Source organism: Falco naumanni, chromosome 18 (assembly GCF_017639655.2).
Source record: "Falco naumanni isolate bFalNau1 chromosome 18, bFalNau1.pat, whole genome shotgun sequence".
In the NCBI taxonomy this organism is placed as follows: domain Eukaryota; kingdom Metazoa; phylum Chordata; class Aves; order Falconiformes; family Falconidae; genus Falco; species Falco naumanni.
Window position 1 is genome coordinate 6,211,084 of NC_054071.1, and position 25,117 is coordinate 6,236,200.

A 25,117-nucleotide genomic window follows, 5' to 3' on the forward strand; every position below is an offset into this window, starting at 1 on the left:
GAGGTAGATGCTTGCTGTGCCGCATGGCTCGGCGCTCCATCGGGACACGGTGGCCGGGCTGCCGAGCCCTCCTGCCTGCCTGGAGGGTGTTTTGCGCTCTGTCCCCTGCTCGGCTGTTTCCCCCCCACTTTGCTCCCTCCTCCATTAAACTCCGTCCTTCCCATGGGTGCCTAGAGCGGGAGGATGGCACCGTCAGCCGGGAGCACGTCGAGATTTCTTTCTAAGGGCTATTTGTGCAAGCGATGCCTTGTCCCTTCTCCTCCCCAGCCTTGGAGACTCGAACCCTTTGCTCAACAGGGCAAGTGCTGCGCCAAGGAGCAGCAACGCCCAAAGATACGGGGGGACTCGGCCCTTTGCTGCCTCCAGAGCTTGTCTGGCCCACCCTGCTCTGCTCAGACTCCTGGGGCTCATTCCGCTCTGCCACCCCCTGTAACGCTGGGGCTGCGGGCATCAGGGAGCTGTTCCGTCACTGTTGCCACTGCTGCTGCGCCTCAGGGCTCTGCTCGGCTGTTTTCCTCTGGAAGCATGGAAATACGGATACACATGCACGTGACTGCCCTGCGACACGCCGTCTGCATCGCCTCGGGACTTCAGCCTCCTCAGCCGCCCTGGTGCCTCTTCCACAAGGCTCATCATCTCATGGTATGGCAACCTCCAAGGTAAATGAAATGTTTTCTTTCATGGAAACCTTTATCCTATCAAGATATCTCGGGAAACAAGCACACGGGCAGCCTGCCACCTTCCGCTGTGATGTGAACTATGTCTGCAAAATGCTCTGAGATGCTCCTGCCCTCCCAGCCAAAGGTTTACAAAGCTGCACACCAAGGCCAAGACCCCATCTATGCACTCCCATGCCTCCCTGTCCCTCTGTGTCCCCGTCGTGGCATGCCACGGACCCCAGGGGCTTTTGCCCACCCTGGCCTGGACCTGCGGGGCCTCAGTGGGGGACCCAGGAGCTCATCACGTCCCCCCCAGCAGCGCCATTGCATCCCCCTTGCTTGGGGTCCCATGTCACCTATGCAAGTACCTGTGTCCCCGCTTTGTTGTCGGTGTCCTGGGCTGGGGGAGGCTGGGTGCAGGGGGGAGGGGGTGTCCAGTGGGACCCTCCCCCTGTCCCTGTGGCAGTTTTGAGGGCTGCTCAGAGTCTCCCCAGCCCCCATGGGAGCAGCAGCCATGAGTGCTTGGCAGCTCTGTGGGGCAGTGCTGTGTTTTGGGGTAGGCTCAGCCCTTCCCCTGCCCTCCCCCCCCCCCCCCAGGCCCATATTGTCCTGCCCCTCCCCCCTGCAACGGGCCCTGGGAGGTGACTGGGACACCGGGACAGGTTCTGTTAAAATAAAACCTTTATTCAACTGGCTTGACAACAGGGTATAAATCTGTGACTGTCTCCAGTGCTGGAGCAGGGGGCTGGGAGTGGGGCCCCCAGCCAAGCAGAGGCTCAATGCTGTGGGCACACGGTGGCAGGGTCCCCTTGGGGACCTCATGGTGGTACTGTCCTTGCAGCCCAGGGACGGGCTGGGGTCAAGCATGTCTGAGGGTGGTGATTTTGGGGGGTTGCTGCCACCCGTCCCACCCTCCCTGGGCTATGCTGGGCTTTCCTTGTTGTCACCATGTCTCTGTCCCCTCGGGGTCACAGCCAGGGAGGGGAGGAGGGAGCCAGCAAATAGGGTGGCACTACGGGACATGGAGGGGGTCCCCTGCCCCCTTGAGTCCCCCAACCAGCCCTGCCGTCACCGTGGCCAGGCGAGCAGTGTCCCCGCGCAGGGAGCAGGGTGTCTGTGGCAGAGGAGGGTGCCCAGCCCATGGAGGAGCATGTTGTCCCCTGCGTGGGGGGCTGGGACCCCGGGGATCTCACAGCCTCTTGCATCGAATGTGCACGAAGAGCGTGGCGGGGGACAGGGACGCCCCGTCCTTGGAGAGCAGATGGATGTGACGATACCCTGGGGACAGAGATGGGAGCTGAGCGGGTGGGGGGGGACCGTCCCCATCCCCAGGGGGTGGCAGGGGGGGCACCCACCCACCTTCCCGCATGCTGCCCAGGGGCAGGGTGAACTGCCCCACGAAGTCGTTGCAGGAGGTGCTGTCGTAGTCCTCCACCACGAAGCGCACCAGGGCCAGCTCGGGCGCGCGCAGCTGGAAGCTCAGCGTCTCCTCCCAGCGCGGGTTGAAGCCTGTGGCACCGCGACCGCTCACCGCCCCGCACGCAGGGACCAGCCTGAGCCTCCAGCGTGCTCGCCCCTGCCCTGGCGTGGCTGCCGTCCTGCGCTGGGGGTGTGGGGACTGGGACAGACTGGGAGTGGGGGTGGGTGCTGCAGTGGGGCTGGGCTATACTGGGAAACGGGGGTCCTGCTGAGACCATGGTAGAGCATACCGGGGGAAAGGGCGTCGGGCATACTGAGGTTGTCGTGGGGTATACTGGGGAAATGGAGCAGCACTGGGAGGGACTGGGATGTGCTGGGAACCTGCCACCGTGGGAATCGGGCTGTGCTGGGGGCAGGGCACTGCGAGACCGGGGCGTACTGGGAAGACTGGGATGCCCTGGGCACCGGTTCAACTGCGGGTGGCAGCTGGGGTGCAGGGGGCAGCAGGTGCCTGGGGTGCTGGGTACCCGAGGGGCCTGCCTCCCCCTGGCATCAGGGTGCCCTGGGGTACCCCCAGGATCAGGCCAGCCCTGGAGACCAGGGTGCCTTGGGGTGCCCTGGGGTGCCCCTGGGGACTGGGTGCCCTGAGGTGTCCGCAGGGATCGGGTGTCCTGGGGTGTCTGCAGGGACTGGGTGTCCTGGGGCACCCCTAGGCATCCGGGGGCCCTGCGGTGCTCCTGAGGGCGGGGTGTGCTGGAGTACCCTGGGGACCAGGTGCCTGGGGTGTCCCCGTGGACTGGTGGCCGGGCCGTGGTGGCCTGGCAGGCGCTTACCGTTGTTGAGTTTGTGGTGGGTCTGCTGCTTGCTGCAGTCAGCCGGGATGCCGTGGATCTCCACCCGCACGAAGGGGTCCACGATGGAGCTCCCCTTCTCCCTGTTCAGCTTGGGCAGCTGCTGCGCTGTGATCACCTGGGGGCAGAGGGTGCTGGGGCCAGCAGCACAGGGCACCACGGGGCGGTGGGCCCCAGGAGAAGGGACTTGGGTGGCACATGGGTGGGTGCAAGAACAGGGTTGACGTTCCCAGGAGAAGGCAGTTGGCCAGGTATGGGGATGGGAACAGTGTCACCCAAGAGCAGGGACATCGATGGTACCCAAACAGATGTGAGGACAGGGTCAGTGTCCCCACAAGAGAGGTTGGTGGCACCCAGGAGAAGGTATGCGAGTGGCACCTGGCTGGCCATGGGGTTGGTGTCACCCTGAAGGGATGTGGGTGGCACCTGGCTGGCCATGGGGTTGGTGTCACCCTGAAGGGATGTGGGTGGCACCTGGCTGAACACAGGGTTGGTGGCACCCAGAAGGGACACGGGTGGAACCTGGTTGGGCATGGGGTTGGTGGCGCCTGGTCAGGAATGGGGATGTCATGGGTGTCAGTAGGGACACAGGTGGCACCCACCCGGGTGCAGGGCTGGGGGGGAGTGGGGTGCCCTCACCCTGACATGCAGTGCCAGGTGGTGGGGCCCCTCTCCGGGGGGGCTGCGCAGGCAGGGGGGCTTCAGCACGTAGCCACAGCGCCCGTTGCCCAGGAAGCGCCCGGCGTTCAGGTCCATCTCGTAGCCCGGCGTCTGGAAGTTGAGGGCTACTGTGGGGACAGGGGGATGGGGTGTCAGGGCGGGTGACGGCTCCGGAGGGGGGGTACCATTTCATGGGGTGCCCCCCAGGGTCTGTCTGTCTCACCCAGCTGGCAGCCGGCGTTCCACATCTCCTGCGGGTTGTAGTTGGAGGAGTTCATCTTCAGCCCCAGCGGGTAGACGCGGCTGAGCTGCCGGGTGTTGTACCGGATCAGCGCCGGGCCTGGGGGGGGGGTGGCTGAGTGGGGCCGCGGTACCCGTGGGTGCCGGCGTGGGGCCCTGCCAGAGGTGATGGTGTCCTGCTGGCACCTGTGTGCCTGGGGACGTGGACAAGAGCCTGCCCGGCTGCGGGGACCCAGACCCTGAGGTTCAGACCTCGACCCTGGGCCTTGACCTTGGACCCCTGACCCCAGCCCTCAGACCCCGAATGCTGACCCCGATCCTAATACAAGCCCTGGAGCGCAGACCCCTGGCCCTGGACCCTGACCTTGGCCCCACACCTTTACTTTAGACCCCAGACCCTGACCCCCTGGACCGTAGACCTTGACCCTGACCTTAATCCCAGCCCCACACCCCAGACCTGACCTTGGACCCAGATGCCCCATTCCAAGCCCTGACTCCAGACCCTTATGGCAGACCCTGACCCTGGACCTGTGACCCTCACCCTGTCCTCTGCCCCTAGACCAGAGCAGCCCAGCTGAGGCCAGCACACCCGTGACCACCACCCACGGAGCCACCCCGGTGACAGAGCCCACCAGTCTCAGCCCCATCCCGCATCCCAGTGAGGTCAGGAGCATGGAGCCCCTCTGCCCCATCCCCACCCTGTTGCCCTCACCCGCTTCCTTGATAAGCTTCCGAGCCTTCCTCTCGCTGAAGGAGGACATCTCATAGGGCCGAGGGTGGCGCAGGGCACGGGCCAGGCCAGGGAAGGGGACAGCCTGGCAGTATACCACCATGGCTGACAGTTCCGGGGCCACCTGTGATGCGTCCTTGGCCTGCAGGAGCCACCGTGGTGTCAGGGCCACCCTGGCTCTGGTGGCCACCTGCCTGCCTAAGGGTCTACAGACTCCCCTACCCTGCTAGTGCTGAGTGCTGAGACCCCCAAGGCCATGGAGACCCCCAAAGTGATGGAGAACCTGAAACAATAGAGTGATGGACCCTGAGATGATGGAGGACCCAAGCAGGTTGAGACCCTGAGGCCGTGGAGAACCCAAGGTGATGGACAACCCAAGACAATGGAGAACTTGCAGTGATGGAGACCTTGAGGTGATGGAGAACTGAGGCAACGGAGAACACCCCCTCCCCAGGCAACGGAGACCCCAAGATGGTGGAGACCCTAGAAATGGAGCACCCAGCCCAACGGGGGAGGAGAGAGGCACAGCTGAGGAGTACCCGAGCTCAGACCCCTCTGCCAGCCAGTGACAGCCACTCGCCACCCCCATGGTACCCAACCTGTCAGCCCACCCAGCTCCATCACACAACCCACCTGCAGAGGTTTGATCTCCTGCAGTGACTGCAGCGACTGGAAGAGGAGAGAGTGGGGCAGCATTAGCGGATGCTGGCAGTGCCCACCTGCCCGGGGCCCAGCACTGCTGGGACACAGTGGTCCCATGGCACTGCCACGATGCCGTGGTCCTCCAGGGCCACCACGATGCCATGGTTCCCCAGCACCATAGCTCTAGGAAAGCCCCTTACCCGCTGTCTGCTTGTCTCCTGCAGCTTCTCCTCCTCTTCCTCTTCCTCCTCCTCCTCCTTGTGTGGAAGGGATGTGACACCCTGGGGCTCATGCCACAGCTCTGGCAGCTTCTTGCCCTTCACCAGGACCTTCCCCTTCAGCTGCTGCAGGAGGAAGGGCCAAGCTCAGGGCTCGGAGGGGATATGGGGACACGATGGTGGGTGGGCAGGTGGCCTTACCTCTGGGGATGGGAGGTCATGGGGGTCCTGCCCCTCCAGTGGCTGTGTCAGCAGCATGTCCCCCAGGACGGCCTTCATGTGCTGGGCCATGGTGGCCTGCTGCTCCAGTCCACAGTGGTTCTCCAGGGACAGGATGACAGGGTAGGGTGATCGCTGGGGATGGGGACAGGCTGCGCTCAGCACTCAGCGCTCAGCACCCAGCACCCATCCCAGGGCTGCCAGCACCCGGTTCACCTTGAAGGCATAGTCGCGGATGCTCTCAATGACATCACGGAAGAGGATTTTGGAGGTGAGTGTGTGTCCATGGTAGACGACAGGTTCCCCATCGGAGCCCTCCCAGCAGTCCAGCTCCACGCAACGGCATCCTGCCATCAGTGCCCTGCTACCGCACCATCGCTGGATGAGTCCCTGTGCCACCCTGGCACCCTTGAACCATGGGATCATCTAGGCTTGGAGCATCTGACCAGGGGCACCCACCTGACATAGGCTTCGGTGCTGCTGGTGCCACCAATCTGGTTGCGAGTCAGGTAGGTGTTGTGGGAGGAGGAGATGAAGTAGTGGCACAGGGGCTGGCTCATGTCCTGGTGCACCTTGGTGTGCTCCTGGTTGAGGATGTCACCAGCAGCCGAAAGGAGGTACATCATGAAGCCATCCAGCATCATCAGGTCCTGCTGCCTGGCTGCAGGGCACAGTGGCAGGGTGTTGCAGAGGGCTGGCATGCCGCTGGTAGGGTGGCACACCAGGGACTGTCCTCACCTGGGTGTCCCCTGTGTCCCAGCAGTGCCATGTATACCCCAGACTTGGCACTGTGGCACCCAGGGGACACGTAAGTTCCCTTGAGTGTCCCATCTCCATCCTGATGTCACTCATCCTGCTAGTGTCACATTCACCCTGGACCTGGCATGGTGGCACCCATGAGATGTGGAAGTTCCCTGTCCCCACCCTGACATCCTCTGTCCTTCTAGTGCCACGTTCACCCTGCCGTGGTGGGACCCGAGGGACATGGATGTCCCCTGGTAGTGCCACATTGGTGCTAGGGTTGGCACTGTATCACCCCGGAGATGTGGAGGTCCACCTGCTCTCCACCCCCACTTCACATCCCCAGTCCCCACAGTGCCACGTCCACCAGGCGCCAACAAAAGTGCTGACACCGGGTGCCACCCCAGGTAAGGGACATGGGGAGATTCATCCAAGCTCTGGAGGAACCCATAGCAGCTTGGGGGGTGACACCACTACGCAGACCCCCATCCCTATGCCATCTGTGACCTCCCTCGGCTCCAGCAGCATCCATGCCACCGGTTGGGCAGCACCCTCAGCCCTACCCTTCTCATTGAGCTCGTAGGCACGGATGACAGCACGGGCCTGGCGCAGGCTGGCATCCTCGCCCTGATCCCGTAGGAAATCCTGCAGCTCCTCAGCCGACAGGATGCAGTCCTCGCCCGAGTAACGCCTGAAAAGCTCCTCCAGCTCCGGCCGCTGCAGTAGCCGTCGGCAAAACTCCTCCAGCTCCCGGCCCTCCAGCCGCTCATCGCCTGAGCGGTCGCACTCCTGATGGAGCCACAGCCCAACCTCAGGGACCGTCCCCTGCCCGTGGGGAGGGAGGGGTACGGCCACCCCATCTCGTCCTGCCTGTCCCCTGGGGTGGGCAGCGTGTGTGATGAGTTTGCAGGGGCTCAGCTACTGGCATGAGGGCTTAGATATGGACTGTGCCGAGGGGGATGGGAGGCATGTCCCCTCTGTGTCCCCACCCATGGCCCTCTGACCCTACAGTGTGGGATGGAGCAGAGCAGAGCACCATCCCTCAGCTTCCCCACTTGAAAAGGGACCTCGGGAGATGACCATGGGGACAGCACCCCATGGGGGGAAAACGTCATACCTTGGGGACCTACACAGCAGTGGTGGGGGCAGCTCACCCCACCCCGTCATGAGCTCACGCTCACGATGGGACCCAACCATTGGTGATGGACCCAACCTTTGATGATGGTGGGTGGCTTTGGGTGTGATTGACAGTTCTCTGCACTTGGGAAGGCAGAGGAGGAGCCAGCATTCCCTCCCAGTGACAGCAGCAGGGGACAGTGGGTGATGGAGCACTGGACAAGTACCTTGAAGAGCTTGTAGGCATAGACATCATCCATGTCAATGTTGATCATCCTCAGCATGCTCTTCACCTCTCGGAAAGACATCTTGTTGTCCTTGTTCCTGTCTGCTCGCTGAAGGACCCCATGGATCCAGCTACACCGGGGTAAGGAAACCACCCAGCATCACCCCCACAGCTGTCCCCAACCTGTCCCCAAGCCTCCCACAAAGGATATTGGTCGAGCTTCTCCGGTTGACTCATGGCTTGCAGCTGCCCCATCAGCTTGGTGAGCCCTTGCACCCAGTGGCGGGCGTCCTCCTCGCCCCGGGCAGCCAGGTCAAGGTTCTTTCGCTTGCCCTTGAAGACGAGGGTGAAGCAGTGCTGCTCGGGGAAGGCGGCACCGTACTTGCGTAGACCCTCTGACTGGTGTCCCTCACGCACCCCCTCAATGTGCATCACAGAGACTGCAGGGACAGGTGTGGTGACAGGGCCACCCCGGGGATGGAGGTGGTCCCTCAGCATTTCCCCACCCATGAGCATCCTGCAAAACATCCTGGCTGCTGGTGAGCACCCCGCGTGTCCCCAGGGGCACCTCGAGGGACTTGGGGTTTGGCCTCTGTTGATGCTGCAGCCGGGCTTAACCCGCTAATCCCAGGCGAGACAGGAGCAATGGCCACTGTCCCCTGTGGGGATGGGGACAGGGACGCCAGCGGGGGATGGAGCTGTCTTGCAGCAGTGCCAGCTCTGGGCACTCATCCAGATGAGGGGGTGGAAAGAGACGGGTGACGCTGGGGAGCAGGGACAGAGTCTGGCCAGGATGGGGGCAGGACCTTGTGCTGGTCCCAAGGGGGTTGGGGGGAGGGTGTGAGCTCTGGGGGCTCAGCCTGGGGTGCACTGGGCTGTAATGGGATGCACTGGGGTGCACTGGGAAGTACTGGAAGGCACTGGGAGGCACTGGGTGCAATGGGCTGGGGTCCAGGTCCTGGGCAGCAGTCCATGTTCTGGACTGGGGTCTACATCGTGGGTCAGGGTCTGGGTCCCAGGCTGTGGGTGCAGGTCCCAGACCGGAGCCTGGGGTCTGGAGGGGGGGCCTGGAGTGGGTGGGCAAGGCGCTTGGACTGGGAGCTGGGTGCTGGATTGGGGTCTGGGTCCCAGGGTGGGCGTCTGGGTTGCACATGCGGGTCCGGGTCCCAGGTTGGGGACTTGGTCCTGGGTAGGGGTCCAGGTCCTGGGGCTGGGGCTGGGTCCTGGGTGGGGGTCCTGCATGGGGGTTTGGATCTCAGGGTGGGGGTCCAGGTCCCAGGCTGCGGGCTAGGTCCTGGGTTAGGATCTGGGTCCTGGGATGGGCTCTGGGTCCCAGGTGAGAGTCAGGGTCGGGGTCCCCATCCTGGGTGGGGGTCTGAGCTCTGGCTTATGCCCAGGTCCCCATGGGCAGGTTTGGGGTGCTGCCCAGGTCCCAACCCCTCCCTGCAGCTTGAGGCTGTGCAGGACATGGCCAGGGTCCCTGAGCCCCCGCGGGACGGTCCCCAGCGCCAGCACTCACAGCTCTGCCGGGAGCGAGTGCGTCCAAAGCGCCCCTCGAAGCAGACCGTCACCCCGTCCTCCTGCAGGCGGAAGAGCCGCTCCCTGGGGCACCCCCGGGACTTGATCTTCCGGAAAATGGATCCCCGCAGCATCCGCTGGACGTCCTCATCCTCCGTCAGGCCTGGGGGGACCAGCCCGTGGGCACCCTGCACAGCTACTGAGGGGAACTGGGGGGCACTGGGAGGTACTGGAGGCTCTGAGTGGGGACTGGGTGGGAGTGGAGGGAGTTCAGTGCATACCTGTGTGCACGCCTGCGTGTGTACACCTCCACACATCCCATGGGATGGGGTGGGATGGGATGGGGTGGGGTGGGCTGCGTGGGATGGCGTGGGACAGACAGGACAGTATGGGACAGATGGGACAGGACAGACATGGTGTGACAGGGCAGGGTGGGATGGGATGGATGGGACAGAATGGCACAGCGTGGAATGGGACAGAATGGAGAGGTGGGACAGGACAGGATGGGATGGACAGGAGAGGGGGATGAGATGGGGCATATATGACATGATGGGACAGCACAGACAGGACATGACAGGACAAGATGGGACAGGACAGGATGGGACAGAGTGAGCAGGACAAACATGACAGGATGGGACAGGATGGGATGTGATATCACAGGATAGGACAGGGCAGACAGGGCAGCACGGGACATGAGGAGACTGATGGGACAGGACAGATAGTTTGGGATGGGGTGGGATGGGGTGGGGTGGGATGGGATGGGATGGGATGGGATGGGATGGGATGGGGTGGGGTGGGATGGGATGGGATGGGGTGGGATGGGATGGGATGGGGTGGGGTGGGATGGGATGGGATGGGGTGGGGTGGGATGGGATGGGATGAGGTGGGATGGGATGGGATGGGATGGGGTGGGGTGGGATGGGATGGGATGAGGTGGGGTGGGATGGGATGGGATGAGGTGGGATGGGATGGGATGGGATGGGGTGGGGTGGGATGGGATGGGATGAGGTGGGGTGGGATGGGATGGGATGAGGTGGGATGGGATGGGATGGGATGAGGTGGGGTGGGATGGGATGGGATGAGGTGGGGTGGGATGGGATGGGATGGGGTGGGGTGGGATGGGATGGGATGAGGTGGGGTGGGATGGGATGGGATGGTGTCATATGGGATGGGATGGTACAGGATGGGATGCGATGCGATGGGACAGGGCAGACAGGTGAGGACAGACAGGACAAGCCACTGCCACCGGGCCCCTGTGGGACACTGTGCGGCCGGCTGGGGGACAGGGCCTAGCAGCGTGGTGGCAGAGCCCTGCTCACACCGCCGAGCCCAGCTGCTAAATCCTAGAAAAGCTGCACAAATCCCACGTGGGGGGTGCCAGGGTGGTGCTGGCAGCAGAGGTCAGGCTGGGAATGATGACAGGGTGGCCTCAGGGAACATGCGGACCCACGCCCACCCAGGGCTTACAGAGGGGCTGGGACTTTTCCATCTATTCTCCAGAGAGAAGTTATTTCCTCCTTTTGTTTGGGCAACCGCTCCTTAAGGACAGCCGCAGAGCCTGTATGCCTGCTCTGGCCGCGGGCGCTGCTCCTGGGCTGGAAACGGTGCGTATGGGGCTGAGCAGGGGCATCCCCAGCCATGGCCTTGGGGACGCAGCCACCAGCTGCCATCACTCCTGCCTGTCACATCCTGTCCATGGTGCAGGACTGAGGACCCCTTCAGGGGGCAGGTACATACACACAGGTGCATGGATACACAAGCATATGGATGCACAGATGCATGGACGCATGGATACACGGGTGGACACATAGATCGTCGGACATGCGGGCGTACGAGGTCATGGGTGCACAGCTGGATGTGTGGACACATGGATGCACAAGTATATGGATGCACAGATGCATGGATACAGGCACTTAGGCACATGTGATGGACGGACATACAGATGCTCGGACACACGAGCACATGGGGCACAGGTGCACAGGCATATGAACAGACGCAGGGATGCACGGATATACAGATGCAGGGATGTATGGATACACGGCTGCACGGACACAGACGCAGGGACAGATGGATGTGCTGATGCAAGGACACACAGACATGTAGACACGTGGATACACGAGTGCACAAGCATGTGGATGCACAGACCCACGGACGGATGGACACAGGGACACACAGCTGCAGCAGACACATGGCCGCAGCAAGCACAGCTCCGGGCATATAGTTGCATGCCCAAAGCCACACGCGGGGCCAGTGCGGCAGTGGGAGCAAAGCCCTCCCCCCACGGCACAACCGCTGCTCTGCCTGCTGCTTCCACACAGGACCGGGCCTGGCTGCGACCCTGACTCCCCCCAGGCACCCCCTCCCCTTCCTGTGCCACACCAAGCTGCTGCAGGGTCAGCCCTGGCCGACAGTGCTGCGGCAGCAGGCTCGAGTGGGGAAACTGAGGCAGGGTGTTAGGTGAGGGTCCCAGAGAGCTGGAGCTGAGCCTTGGGGGCAACGAATACCCCCAAACAGGAGGGCTCTTGTCACCTGTGATGTGGCCAAACCTTGACCCCACTGCCCCCCAACATCTGCAGCAATACATAGCTATTCCGGGGCTACCTTGGGGACCCCTCCCAGCCACGGGGACCCATCCCTGCCGAGAGACACCCCATCCACTTTGGAGACACTTCTTGGTATGAGGACCCTCATGGCCATGGGGTCCCCTCCTCATGTGAGAACCTCACACAATCACGGGGACCTTTTCCTGCATGGGGACCCTGGCTACCCTGAGGACCCCCTTCGAGCTATGGGGACCCATCCTGCCATGGGGCTCCCCATCCACTTCGGGGACTCTTCCAGCCACGGAGATCCCTCCCGGGACGCCCGCTGGCAGAGTTTCAGCCCGGTCCCCACCCCTGCCCGCCCCGTTGGTCCCCCGTTCCCTCCTGCTCCCTCCCGTTCCTCCCCCACCGGGACCGGCCGCAGGACTCACCCATTTTCTTCAAGGCTCTGCCGGGCCGGCGGGGGCCACCGGAGACGTCCGGGGGGGTGCGGGGCTGCTCGGCGGTGGGACGCGCCCTCCTGCCGCAGATCATGGTGCGGGGCCGGTAGCCCTGGTGCTCCCGGTAGCCCCGGTCCTGGCGGTGTCCCCGGTACCCCCGGTGCTCCCGGTCCCGGCGGTGCCCCCAGCCGGTGCAGCCGGGCTGAGCGGCGGCGGCGGCCGGGGCTGGGGCTGGGCTGGGGCTGGGCGGCCCCGCCGGGACCGAGGCCGGGCACGGGGAGGTACCGGGAGGAGCCACATTTCAGCCCGGCCGGCGTTAACTGTTTGTGCCGGCCCGGGCCGAGCGGTGGCTGCTGGTGGTGGTCGGCACCGGGACGGGCCGGCATCGGAATGGGTCGGCAACCGGGATGGGTCGGCACCGGGGTCTGGTCTGCACCGGGACGGGTCTGCACCGGGACGGGTCTGCACCGGGATGGGTCCGGCCGGTCTGAACCGGGGGTCGTTCTGCAGCGGGAATGGGATGGGGTCCCGGTGTGCAGCCGCTGGGTTGTACGGCACCAGGCGGGGGTCCCGCACTGCACCGGGTACAGCCCGAAGGGCCGGTCTGGCCCCCCGCAACAGCCTGCGGGTCCCCACCTCCCCCAGGGGTCTGCCTGCACCGGAGAGCTGCCCAAGGTACCCCGCTTTGCTCGGGGGACACAGCTGCCTGCTGCCAGTCCCACCCCGGTACCGCCCGTGGGGACCCAGGGGACACCCTCCACCAGCGGTGTTTTTCCCCAGGGCTGGGGCGGCGGTGGCACTGCCAACAGCTGCCCAGACCCCAGGTGGGACAGTTGGGCACCCAGAGGTGGTGGCAGGGCAGCCTAGGCCAACGTCTGGGCACCCTGGGCAACATCTGGGCACCCTGGGTGACGCCTGAGTGTCCTGGGTGATGCCTGAGTATCCTGGGGCAACATTTGGACACCTAAGGCAACATCTGAGCATCCTGGGTAATATCTGAGTATCCTGGAACAACATCTGGACATTCAGGGCAACATCTGGGCACCTTGAGGTGACATTTGTGCACCCTGTGTGATCTTTGGTTGTCCCGGAGCAACATCTGTACATGCAGGGCAGCATCTGGCATTCTAGGGCAAAATCTGGGAATCTGGGGTGGGGGCGGGGAATGGGATAGTATCTGTGTATCCTGGGCAACATCTAGACACCCTGGAGTAACATCTCGGCATCTTGGGTAGTGTATGACTATACTGGGATAACACCTGGATGCCCAGAGCAACATCCGGGCACCCCTGGGACAATCTTTAGTTAACCTGGAGCAACACCTGCATATGCAGGGCAACATCTGGGCAGCCTGGGGCAGTATCTAGGTGCTGCAGTTCAAGACCTGGGCAACCCACGCAACATCTGGACAGCTGGGGACACATCTGGGCAGCCCCTTGGCTGTATCGGGGTGGATACAGCCATCCCCGAATCTTTTGGGAACACGAGGACGCAGGGATTTCTCACCAGGGACAGCCCAGCCGAGGGCAGTGCCCTGTTCTGTTTGGGTCGAGGCTCTTACCACCCCAGGAGGTGCAAAACATTTTGAATTTATTTATACAAAATGTATCTTGCTTTGCTGAAAAACTTTAGGGTAAGCAGCCACAGCCACCCCAAAAATGCACTTGCAACCCCGTAACTGGGCTCGGCTCCAAGTGCTCTTCCTCCTATGGGAATTGCATTGCCAGGAATTCAGCAATGGATGCATTGACCTGGTGTAATGACTGGGATAAACACCTCTCGCTGCAAAATCCACAGCAAAGATAAACCCTGGTTGCAATTCTGCCTCTCCCGCGGCGTTGTTATTTTCTAGCCCCTGTGAGCGATTTGGAAGGAGCCCCATGGAAAGCAGCAACTCACATTCCTGGCCGCTTATAGCACAGCACGTGTCCCTGTGAATCACTGCTCGGGATTCAGGGTTGGTTTTTGCAGTGAGTCAGAGCCAGCGAGGCCGCGCCGCTGTCCCGGAGCAGAAATCCTGAGTCAGAGCTCAGAAATGGCAGGAGGTTTAAAAACCTTTGCTGCTTTTTTTTCTGGATCTTGAATTTATAGAGGAAATATTTCCCCAGGGTACATGGGGTAGGAATTAGGAGGTTTGGGGCAGGGCACTTGGATTTGGGATTTAGAGGTGGGATTAAGGGAAATTGCCCAAACTGTAGGAAAACAGGAGCATGGGGCAATGATGGAGCATGGCACGGGGCTGCTGAGAGCTGCTTTGCATCCCCCTCCCAGCAACCAGCCCTGGGCAAGGGTCAGATCTAGGTGGACCCCAGGGAACTGCAGAACATCCTGCAGCCCCAGGGCACCTTGTACCTCCAGGTCACCCATGTCCCTACGTCCCCCATGTCCCCAGAGCACCCTGCCTTCAAGAAAAGCCCTCAGAGCAGAGGGTGAAGCAGCTTCACCCCAGGGGCTTCAGGACTCCAGATTTTGCCCCTTCCTTACTATCATAATTAATAGTTCGATAATTAACAGTAAGCAATTGCTCTGCTAGAACCCAGCTGTCCCCTGCCCCATGCAACAGGACTGTGCCCCTGCCCAGTGCCTCAGTGACATTGCTCCAGTGCAATGTCCCAGTTTCCCAGTGCAATATCCTGGTGTCCCAGTGCATTCCCCTGGAGCCCTTGGTATGTGGCCCCAGCACACTGTCCCCATGCCTGGTGCATTGTTGAAGTGCATTGTCCTGATGTCACAGTGTACAGCTCCACTGTCCCCATGAGTGGCCCAGTATCCTGGATGATTTTCCTAGTGCCCCAGAGCATTGCCCTGCCCTGCTGCCCCACTGCATCACCCCACAGGACTGCTGCACTGTCAAGGGCACCTGGCTGCGTGCTCCTGCTGCACAGCCCAGGTGGGCCAGTGCAACACCCTATGCGCTGTCCCAGTGCACTGTCCCTGTGCATCACCCCGTGCCCTGGTGCAATGTCCTGGAGCATTGCAACACTGTTGGTGCATTGCACCGGAGCACTGTCCTGTTGCACCATCCCACTGCACTATGCCAGTGCACTGTTCCTGTGCACGGGAGCACTGCCCCACTGCACTGTGCTGGAGCACAGCTCAGAGCACAGGTTCATTCTCCTGGTACACTGGTGCACTGTCTCGCTGCGTTACCCAGTGCACTGCCCCATTGCACTGTTCTTGTGCACTATCCCAGTGCACAGGGTCACTATCGCAGGGCACTGGCGCACTATCACTTTGTGCTGTGCCATTGCACCGTGTGGTGCACTGTCCTGGCACTGCCCCGGTGCACAGGGTTACTCTCCCGGTGCATGGCCCTGGTGCATAGTCCTGGTGCACAGGGTCACTCTCCTGGTGCACTCTCCCAGTGCACACGCTCGTCATCCAGGTGCACGGTCCCAGTGCACGGGCTTGCTGACCCAGTGTCGCAGTGCACAGGGTCATGGTCCTGGTGCACAGGGTCCCGGTCCTGGTGCACAGTTCCAGTGCACAGGGTCCTTGTCCCAGTACACATGGTCATGGTCCTGGTGCACAGGGTCATGATCCCGGTGCACGGGCTCTCTGTCCCGGTGCACAGGGTCCCGGTACACCGATCGGGACCTCTGCACTGCAGTACCACCTGTAGCCCGCAAGGGGGCGTCACGGTGGGACCGTCCCTCGCGGCCCGGCCTGCGGCACGCTCTACACCAACCCAGCAGGGGGCGCGCACGCCGCGCCTCACCATTGGCTGCGGCGCAGCAGGACCGAGGGGGCGGGAAAGGGGCAGCACCGCCCCCTCGCAAGCGGCACGCTAATTGGGCGCGACGCGGGGGGGGGGCAATAGAAGGCTGGTGCTGATTGGCCCCCACTCTCCCCTCACGGAGAGAGGCACGCAGCGGGGCCGGTGTCAGTGCCGGGGCCGGTGGCGCCGCCATGGAGGAGGCGGGTTGCGGGGCGCAGTTCCGCGCTGCCGTTCAGGTTATCCAAGGGCTGCCCCGAAGCGGTGAGTAGGGGCCGGGAACGGGACCGCGGCCACAGCGCCCCGAGCCCGCTGCCGGCTCCGCTGAGGCCGTGTCGCGTCGCAGGTTCGTACCGTCCATCCTATGAGGAAATGCTGCGTTTCTATAGCTACTACAAGCAGGCGACGGCGGGGCACTGCCAAGGCCCAAGGCCCGGCTTTTGGGACCCCATCGGCCGGTACAAGTGGTAAGGCCCCCGCGGGGGGTGGCCCACTTCGGGTCCAGTCCACCCCCTGCTCCCCACCTCACGGCTGCTGTCACCCACAGGGATGCCTGGCACAGCCTGGGGAGGATGTCCAAGGAGGAGGCAATGGCGGCTTATGTGGCTGAGATGAAGAAGGTGGCCCAAAAGGTAAAGGGGAGAGGGAGAGCAGCTGGGCTGGGGTGCTCAGGGGTGCTCGGTGGTGCCCGTCCCAAGCTGCGTCCCTCCCCAGATCATTGACACGGTGCCCATGGATGAGATGACAGAGGAGATGTTCAGGTACTTCGAGCCACTCTATGAGGTGATCCATGACATGCCCCGGCCCCCAGAGACCTTCTTTAAGAAGAAAGGGGGTGAGTGAGAGTCGCTGAGCCCTGCTTGTCCCTGGGGCATCACCTCTGTGCCATCCTCTTCTCTCCTGGCACATCACTCATGCTGTTCCCTGCTTGCTTCTGCACCGGTAGGGCCATCGCCTCAGTGCTCCCCCGGGGCACATCCTTCTGTTACGCCCCGAGGGGGGGATAGGGTGGCCACACCACGTCCCTTCTGACTCCCCTGCTGTGGTGCAGCTGCAGCTGAGCTGCTTGTTTGAGCACAACCAATCAAGTGTCTCTTCAAGTGATAGAGGTGCCTCTTCAGTCTGGGCTTTCTCTGCGAAACTTTGAAGTGAGAACTCGAGATTTGGCTTCCAAATGCCCCTTGGCCCAGATCCCTGTACACAGTAGAGCAGGGATTGGTTCCCACGGAGCGCTGCTGCAGGGAGGCTGTGCTTTGTCTTGGTGCTGGCCCGCTTACGGTCAGGGCAGGCTGTGTACAGGGAGCCTGGATCATCTGATGTAAACATCTGAACAGGCTGGCTAGTTTTTGCAGCAGAGTGGATGTGGAGAAACTGGCGTTGAGAAATGGGATTACCCGGACAGCCTTGTGCTAGAGAAGAGTCCTTCCCAGCCTTTTCCATGCCTGTGGCTGCTCAGATACCTCCTTATGCTGGGAGGTATCTGAGAACCTGTCCCACCCCTGGAGCAAGGCAGTCCTCGGTGTATCTGATTTGTGAGAAGCATCCAACGGAGCGAGGGGCTGGTTGTGGTGGTTCAGAAAGGTGTCGGCTACTGCAGAGCAAACCAAACACTGCACATCTGGAGGTCTGGCTGTGCAGCATCTTCAGTAGATTAGCTCAGCAGCAGATGATCTTTCAGGGTATATTCACAGCGAGTGCGTAAGCTGTCAGTGCTTTGCTAATGCTGGAAGAGCACTGACAAATAGACTCCCTCCCTGCCTGTCCCCAGGCATCTGTCCTGCACTTGACAGCTACTGTCACCTCCTGCTTCCAACAAGGATGTCAAAAACATGCCTGTAAGGCTTGGCCTCAGGATGGCTGCTCCTTCCTGTGGTACCCCAGCGCTTTTGTTCTCCATTTTGATGCATAATGCTTTTAAAAGGCAAATAGACTTAATTTTTCTCTGGAACATAAAGGCTGGGTCTAAACTCCCACTTGGGAGTGTCGTACTGCATCAGCGTCACTTATAAATGACACAGTCACTTATATCTGAACCTGGTAGCGTCTGTGGAGCAAGTGAGCCCAAAGTGCCTGAAACGCTGGTTTAAACTGCTGAACTTCTTAAGCTGTTGAGTCATTTGTGTTAAAGGTCCTCAAACCCACACATAGATTTTGTGCGGTTGTAGCTTTGTTACTGATCATCCAAAGGAGAAAGGTGATTTTAGACACTGTGGCAGGTGAGAGTGGAGCATGGCAGGTGTGGGGCCCTTGGCAGCTGTGCAGGTTTTTGGGGACAGAGGTGCTGCACGGTGGCACTCTGGGCAGATTTGGTTTTATGTATTTCCGAAGTCAACACACTGTAAAGTGGCACTTGGAGCCCAAATCGTGAATGATTCGGGGTCCCAATGAATTTCCAGTCAGCAGAGCTTTCACCAGTGTCTTGTACGTGTACACCAAGACTCTGAAGCAACTGGGAACCAATAATTAAGCCCTTAATGCGTGGGCCTGATGCTGTTTGCCAGCCCTGCAGGCACAGGGGGCCCGGTGCTGGAGCCAGGCCTGTCCTGACATGGTGATGTGTGTGGTGACGGGACCCTGCCTGCACCCCCCCCACCGTGGGTCACAGCACACACACCGAGGAGAGATTTGGGAACGGTGGCGCTCCCTGAGCAGAGCGGCCCCGGCACTGACTCCAGTGCGGGGTGCGGGCTAAACCCTCAGGGAGCTCAGTCACCTGGGCTGGGCTCTGAGGGGTACCACAGCCGTGGGTCTGCCGTAATGATGAAGGAGGGTTGGAAATGGTGGAGATGTGCAGGCAGGGCAGCGTTGCCACATCCCTGCCAGGACAGGAGCAGGGAGCAAAGTCCCAGGCTGCTGAAAGTGTGGCAGGGCTTAACCCCACGGACTCCGTGGGGTGGTGGGGAGGGCTGGATCGCTGGGCTGGCAGCTGCCCCAGGCCCTCCCTGGGGTGCTGCTGCCTGCTGGAAGCCATCGCAGGTGATGGCAGCGTGTGCTGCCTGGACAAGGCTGTCCCCAGCCAATGTTTCTTGCATTAGGCTCTGTTAGTTACCGAGGGCGTGCCATGTGCCCTGCCAGGGGACAAGGACGGTGGCCGTCACTCGTTGGTGTTTACCCAGTTGCTGGCCAGTGCTGATCCCCCTGCCTGCTGCTGCAGAGGCTTGGTGGACGGGGGCCAGCAAGACAGCCTGCATGGGGCAGACCCTGCTGACCGTTTGAGTTTGTGTTGATTCCTGGGCCGTTGTCAAACAGAGCCAACCCCTCTCCATCTCTGCCCGGCATCAGCATGTCCCCCAGCCGCTCTGGCAGTGAAGCAGTGCCAAGCCCAGCCTGCAGAGAGCCCGTGCTGCCAGGATCACCTGCAGTGCTTTAATTCTCCTCTGCCCCTTCTCCCTGCAGGCAGCCAGGAGCGGGCAGCAGACCCCAGCCAGGACAACCCAGAGAGCAGCCCAGCCGCAGAGCGCCCCGAAGACACCCTGCCCAGGGAGCAGCAGAATGGGCAGCACGTGCCAGGTTGGTCTCCCTGGTGTGGCCAGCACCTGGTAGAGACCCTGTGGAGAAGGTGCTGGTGGTAGGGCTGAGCCTCCATCCGCCCACAGAGCTGTTGGCTTCAGGCACCTCTGGTCCAATCCTGCTGGTGTTTCAGGCATTGCCTGAGTCACAGCGAGCTGGAGCTTTTCCTGGGTCTGGCTTTCAGGGCTGTTCTTGATGCCGGGGTAACCCTGGGTGTGTTGGTTTGACTGTTACTCTTACCTGTGCAAAGGGGCCTGATTCTGCTAAACCACAGTGAGAAGCGAGGGTGTTGCCCTGTGGACTGGGACAACATCACCCTGGAAGGTCCATGTTCTGGGAGGGGATGTTCTCCCTCTGCTCAAGCCAAGTCCACCCCTTCCATGGCACTGGGAGCCCCAGTGCCAAGCCCCAGCCCTCCCTGCCTGTGCCGTGGCTAACACCTTGGTCCTGGCTTGTAGAGCCCCTCGTACCCTCACCCACCCACTCCGTCTGCCTGCTTTGAGGGCACACGTGGCTCTCCCACCCCAGAGAGGCCTCTCGCTGTGCCTGGAGTTGGGTAGGGTGCTCTGGGGAGGCGTTCTTCCTGCTGCCATCCTGGTCCTCCCCCAGAGGAGCATATATGGTCACTGAGCAAGTGCCTGTGTCCAGGCCATGCCCTTCCTCCATCCTCGAGTGTGCCGGGGCTGGCAGCACGCAGGGGGCTGGGCACTGTCCCTGCCTGTGCAGTGGGGTGTGCTGCCGTGCTGGGGGCAGTTGGTGTTGTGCAAACAGTCCCCGCTCCCTGCCAGAGCAGCCAGGACCGTGGATCCTGCTGGAGGGGCTCCCCACCATGCCGAGGTTTTGGCTGGCCACCACAGCAGCCCTCTCCCCACATGTGGGCAGAGCAACCCCCCATAAAATGGCACTGTGTCAGGGCATGCCTGCCCGCGAGGGGCTTTGCGACACCGTGGACAGAAGGGGGAATTGGATCCTTGGATCAGGGCCACGGTCTGGGCAGTAGTAACAGCTGGTTCCTTCCCCCTCTGTGCCTCAGTTTCCTTCTCCTCCTGCCTCACCTTGTGCATGCAGATGCTGCCGCCTTTCCCACTTGTGGACCTATTGCCTTGTGGCTGCGCTGAGCTTCTGCTGCCCTTCGGACACGGCTGAAACACCTCTGCCCCACCGGTGCTGCCCGCGGCTGAGCCGTGTCCTTCCCTTCCAGGAGGTGGGCTGGCTTCTGCCACCGAGGCACTTGAGGGTAGCCAGGTGACCAGTGACTCCGAGGGGGATGTGTACTGCGATACCCTGGAGCAGATGGAGCCTGAGCAGGTAATGGAGGGCTGGGAAGCGCTGGGGTCCAGCCGCAGCACAGCAGAGGCTTTGCCTGCTGCTAGCCCTGCCCTGCCTGCCCTGTACAGGCCAATCTCTCCGTAACCTTGGCTCCCCCAGCTCTGCATGCCACTGCTTGGGACCATCCTGGGAGCCTGGCGGGGCTCCCCAAACCCACGGGGCCATCTGGCTGCACCCCTCTGTGCTCTGTGTGCCTCTTGGAGCCAGGTCCCTGTTGCCGAGGGGAGGCTGAGGAGCCCTCTGTGCCCCAGCACCACCCACAGCCGCCCTCAGTCCTGCAGCGTGGCTCTAACAAGGGGCACTGGTGGGCTGCTGAGGCTGAGTGAGGCCAGTAGCCTCCGGCAGGGCTGGTGCGGGGCCCTTGCCCGCACCCCTGGCAGTTGTGGTCTGCTCCCCGCTCCAGGGCGGCGCAGCTGCCACCAGCAGCATTCAGCACTTGCGCTGCTATGGTGCGGCTCAGTGGACCTGGCGGGCAGGGGGGAGGAAACCGCCTGGCTTCTCCCCGGGGCTCTTTCGCCATCTCCAGCCTGGGCACCTCGCTTCCCTCCGGGGTCCTGGGGCTCTGCAGCCTCCGATACCAAGTGCTGACTGGTGTTGCCGGAGGGATTTGGCTTCACTCAGCCCCGTGCGCCCTCCACCACCAAAAATGCCACCATGGGGCAGGGGGAGAGACACCACCGCCACCCTGACATCACCTGCCGTGCCACCGCAGCCCCCAGGGAGGGGAGCGGGGGTCTCAGGGCCCTTCTTCTTTCCCCTTGCACAGGCTGGGCAGCCGCTGGGTCTCTCCCCAAATGGTGGCCAGGCCAGGCCTGAGCCCCCAGGGCCTCGCAGCGCTGGGCAGGGAGAGCGGCAGGGAAGCAGAAGACTAGAGGGGAGGAGCAGCGCTGGCCTCGCAGCCCCTGGCTCTGAGAGAGGTGGGTGCAGCGTTTGGCTCCTGCGCGCCTTCCTGCTGCTCCCCCCCACCTCCCGGCTAGCAGGGCCAGGCGTTTGGGGGGCTGTGCAGGGGGTGGAGAGGTGAGGGCTGCGACAGCAGGGGACAGCGTTTGGCTCCAGGACCCCGGGTGGGGGGCATTCAGTAGCTGCAAGAAGTCCCGAGCATCTGCTCTCTTCACCCCTTGGTCCCCGAGCAGTTTGGTGTCTTTAGGACGCTTGCCCTGTGTTGCCCGTTTCTCACAACGGTGCTAAATTGCCTAAATTTGGAGGATGTTCGACTGGCTCCTCCCTGGTGGGTGGCAGGGGGCACAGACCCCCACCCGGCTGTGCCCAGCGCTTGCCCGTGGCCCCCGCTGCCGGTGTCTGTGCCTAGTGCCTTTGGGTGGGTGTGCTGCGGGGGAGCTCACCCTGGCGCGGAGAGGGTGAAGCTGGGCCCTGTGTCCCTGGAGGCGCTGGCCGTGGGGACACCCTGCACCTGCAGTAGCCACCTGCTGCCGCTGGCGTTTGGGGACAGCCGGGCCCCAAGCTGTGCCACTGCAGAGAGGGGACAAGGAGCCTCCTGCCAGCCTCTGCGGCTTTCCCCAGGTGCAGCTGGGGGGGGGGGGTTGCACCCCTGGGTGGCATTGTCACCCTCACCCGGGGTGGCAGCTGCTGCCTCACCTGGGCACAGCCCACCCATCTCACCCTTATCTTTCCCTGCCGTTAATGTTTCCACAAACACCCCCGAGGCTGCTTGACCTTGGAAGGTAACTTGTAATGGGGCCGACAGAGCCAGGCTGGGCTGGGTGCCCGTGCAGGGGGGCTGGCAACAAGCCCCTGCCCGTCTCCCGCTCGCAGCACAGGTTATCCGGGTGTTTGCCGGGCTGCAGCCGGGCTGGTTTGGGGCCTTTGCTAAACCCGAGGGCCGGGCAGGGAGGCAGCTGCGCAGACAAGGCGTCCTGCCGGGCCCTTGGCACCCTGCCCTCGCCAGGTGAGGCGAGGTGACCCACATGCGCCGCCGTGCCTGCTGCGTCGGTGGGCTGGAGGTCAGCTGCTGCCATGGGGCGGCATGGTGGCCTGTGTCCCCAGGGACGGGCCTGGTGCCGGCTGGTGGAGGGGGACGTGGGCTGCCGGGCTGGGCTGGGAGCTCCCGGCTCTGCCAGGAGGAGCGGCAGCATGGGCAGGGCTGGCAGCGTGCGGGCAGCCTGTGGTGCGGCGCAGGCAGCTGGTGGGATCCACGGCTCACTGTTGGGTCAGCCCGGGGGTCCCAGGGGAGCGTGAGGCGGGGCTCAGCCTGCCCTGCCTGACCCCAGCGGGCAGCACTGCCACACGCGCTCGCTGCCTGCCCTGCCACCCCTGAGCGGTCCCGTCTTCGTGCCCCGCAGGTCTCTGGCTCACTGGTAGTGGCCCTGAGCTCACCCAGGGGCTGCTGGCGGAGCTGGACACCCGCGTGGCCAGCACTGTCCAGGCCCTGCAGGACGACATGCGGCAAGTGCTGGAGCGCCTGAGCCAGCTGGAGACACTCACCTCCGCGCAGGTACGTGCTGTGCCGGGAGCTGCTGCGCGCCGATGCTGGCTGGCAGGGCCGCCGTGCCCGTGTAGGCCAGGCTGTCGGGGCTTGGCTCTGGGCCCTGCAAACAGGCAGCCTGGGGTAGCCCAGGCGTGGAGGGACCTCGGGGTTTGGTGACACATCCCGGCGGGGCGGAGGCTGGTGCTGCTCTGATCCACCCCGAGGTGCAGGCAGGGAGCTGAGGTGCAGGCAGAGAGCTGCTGCCTCTGTCATTCCCGTTGCCCCCGGCATCCCGGCCTGGCCAGACCCCTTGCAGAAGCCCTGAGCAGGCTCGCTTCTGCCCGTTCCTTCCCTCTCACGGGGACATGGGGGCTGGGAAGGGGTGCCCAGCCCCACCTGCACCCCAACCTCTCTCTTTCACAGGGGGACGCAGCTGGGACTGACACTGGCCAGCCGCTTGCTCCACAGGTGAGTCGGAGGGGGAGGCAGTGTTGCGTGGTGGCCCTGCTGCCCCACGGGGCCAGGAGTCACGGTGAGGCAAGGCAGGTTGGGGAAGGGTCCCTCAGCTGGGGTGCAGGTGACATCCCTGGGGACGTGTCCCCATTGTCCAGGCACCAGGGGCGACTGTGTTGATGCAGGACCTCCACAGGATGACAGATGTGACAAGAACTGCCGGGCTGTGACAGCGGCCTGCTGCCTGCCTTTCAGCAGAGGGCCAGGAGAGTGCGTGGTCACACCGGTGACACCTTTGTCCCCTTCCCCACGCTACCTCTGTCTGTCTCCTCACCAGGCGATGTCCTCGTGGCCCCTGACGGTCTCCCCACGCACCCTGCTCTTCCTCATCACCTGGCCCTTCGTCACCCAGTGGCTGCTGCGCCACTGGCAGGGCAGGAAGAGGTGACCACTTCGTCGTTGCCGCCGCCGCTGGCCCTGGGACAGGGCGCAGGACAGCCCTGCCAGGTTGCCACCACTGCTCCTTCCCCATTCTGCTTAGCGCGAGCTGGGGAAGCACCACAGGATCAACGAGGGAATCGCCTCACCCAACCACAGGATCTCCTGTGGGCCAGGACCCCAGCCCCGAGGAGGGGGGGGAGCCACCGTGTGCCGCCAATTGCCACTGTCACTCTCAGGGTCTCGCCAGCCCCACCAGCATGGCGAAGGGACCAGCCACCTGCGGGGAGCGGGGCGTGGGATTGCCCCGATGGGATCCCTGGGGATCCCCTTGCTACCACACACCGAGGGACTGGCTGCCTGCCGCCACCGTGGGCCCAGTGCTGGGTGGGGGGCAGGGGACGGCAACCGCAGCCCCCCAGGGACCGGTTCCATGCAGTGCTTGAACATCTGAACCTGCCAGAATTAAAGTTGCCTTTTCAGTTCAGCCCCAGCTGCGCTGCTGCAGGGAGGGGACAGCTGTCACCAGGGCCACGCCGGTGTCCCGGCACTGGGCAGAGGGGCATGGTGGCAGCTGGCAGGACAGGGCAGCTGCCAGGTCCTTGCTGCGGGGGGGAGGCTGTCCCAGACCCCAGCCTTCTCTTTCCCACACGGGGTCCCATCCCCATTCTTGGGGTCCCATCCCCATTCTTGGGGTCCCCACCACCACACGCGGCAGATGGCAGTGCCGCCGTGGGGAGGGCGGCCATGGGCATCTGCCGGCACCCAGCGCAGGCAGGAGCTGCCAGCCCGAGGCCTCCAGCACTGCCAGGCCCGGGTGACCCGGCCAGGGGGGCGCTGCCACCGGGGCACCCACCGCCCAAACGAGCCAGAGGGCGGGGGTTGGGCTGGGGGGCTCCTGGGACCCTCCCTCGCCCCACAGCACCTGCTTCCCCTGCTGCCTATTGCTGAGAGGATCCAGCTGGTGTGGGGGGGTGGCCAGGGCAGGGCCCCCAGCCCCGTGCCGCTGCCACAGCGGGTAACAC

General features: G+C 63.2%; 2 protein-coding genes across 4 annotated transcripts; one reads left to right on the forward strand and one right to left on the reverse strand.

Annotated features, from left to right (window-relative positions):
- Nucleotides 1-16: 16 nt before the first annotated feature.
- On the reverse strand, nt 17-12,436 carry PLCD3 (phospholipase C delta 3). The gene is made up of 16 exons (XM_040617286.1): nt 12,214-12,436; nt 9,241-9,402; nt 7,933-8,161; nt 7,723-7,852; nt 6,943-7,168; nt 6,098-6,299; nt 5,855-5,999; nt 5,621-5,773; nt 5,402-5,545; nt 5,193-5,228; nt 4,542-4,701; nt 3,813-3,929; nt 3,569-3,717; nt 2,912-3,047; nt 2,019-2,168; nt 17-1,937 (listed from the first exon to the last, which is right to left on the reverse strand). The coding sequence occupies exons 1-16, from the start codon at nt 12,314-12,316 to the stop codon at nt 1,849-1,851; spliced, it is 2,331 nt and encodes a 776-aa protein (XP_040473220.1). The 5' UTR covers nt 12,317-12,436; the 3' UTR covers nt 17-1,848.
- A 3,647-nt stretch (nt 12,437-16,083) lies between these two features.
- On the forward strand, nt 16,084-24,579 carry ACBD4 (acyl-CoA binding domain containing 4). 3 transcript variants are annotated; one of them, XM_040617653.1, is made up of 10 exons: nt 16,084-16,201; nt 16,284-16,404; nt 16,485-16,569; nt 16,652-16,772; nt 19,334-19,447; nt 20,649-20,755; nt 21,543-21,693; nt 23,077-23,228; nt 23,625-23,669; nt 23,992-24,579. In XM_040617653.1, exons 1-10 carry the CDS (start codon nt 16,132-16,134, stop codon nt 24,100-24,102), a joined length of 1,077 nt encoding a protein of 358 aa, XP_040473587.1. In that variant the 5' UTR covers nt 16,084-16,131; the 3' UTR covers nt 24,103-24,579. The 3 variants fall into 3 exon arrangements, with proteins under 3 accessions (XP_040473587.1, XP_040473588.1, XP_040473589.1); XM_040617654.1 differs by lacking the exon at nt 19,334-19,447; XM_040617655.1 differs by lacking the exons at nt 20,649-20,755; nt 21,543-21,693.
- Nucleotides 24,580-25,117: the final 538 nt, after the last annotated feature.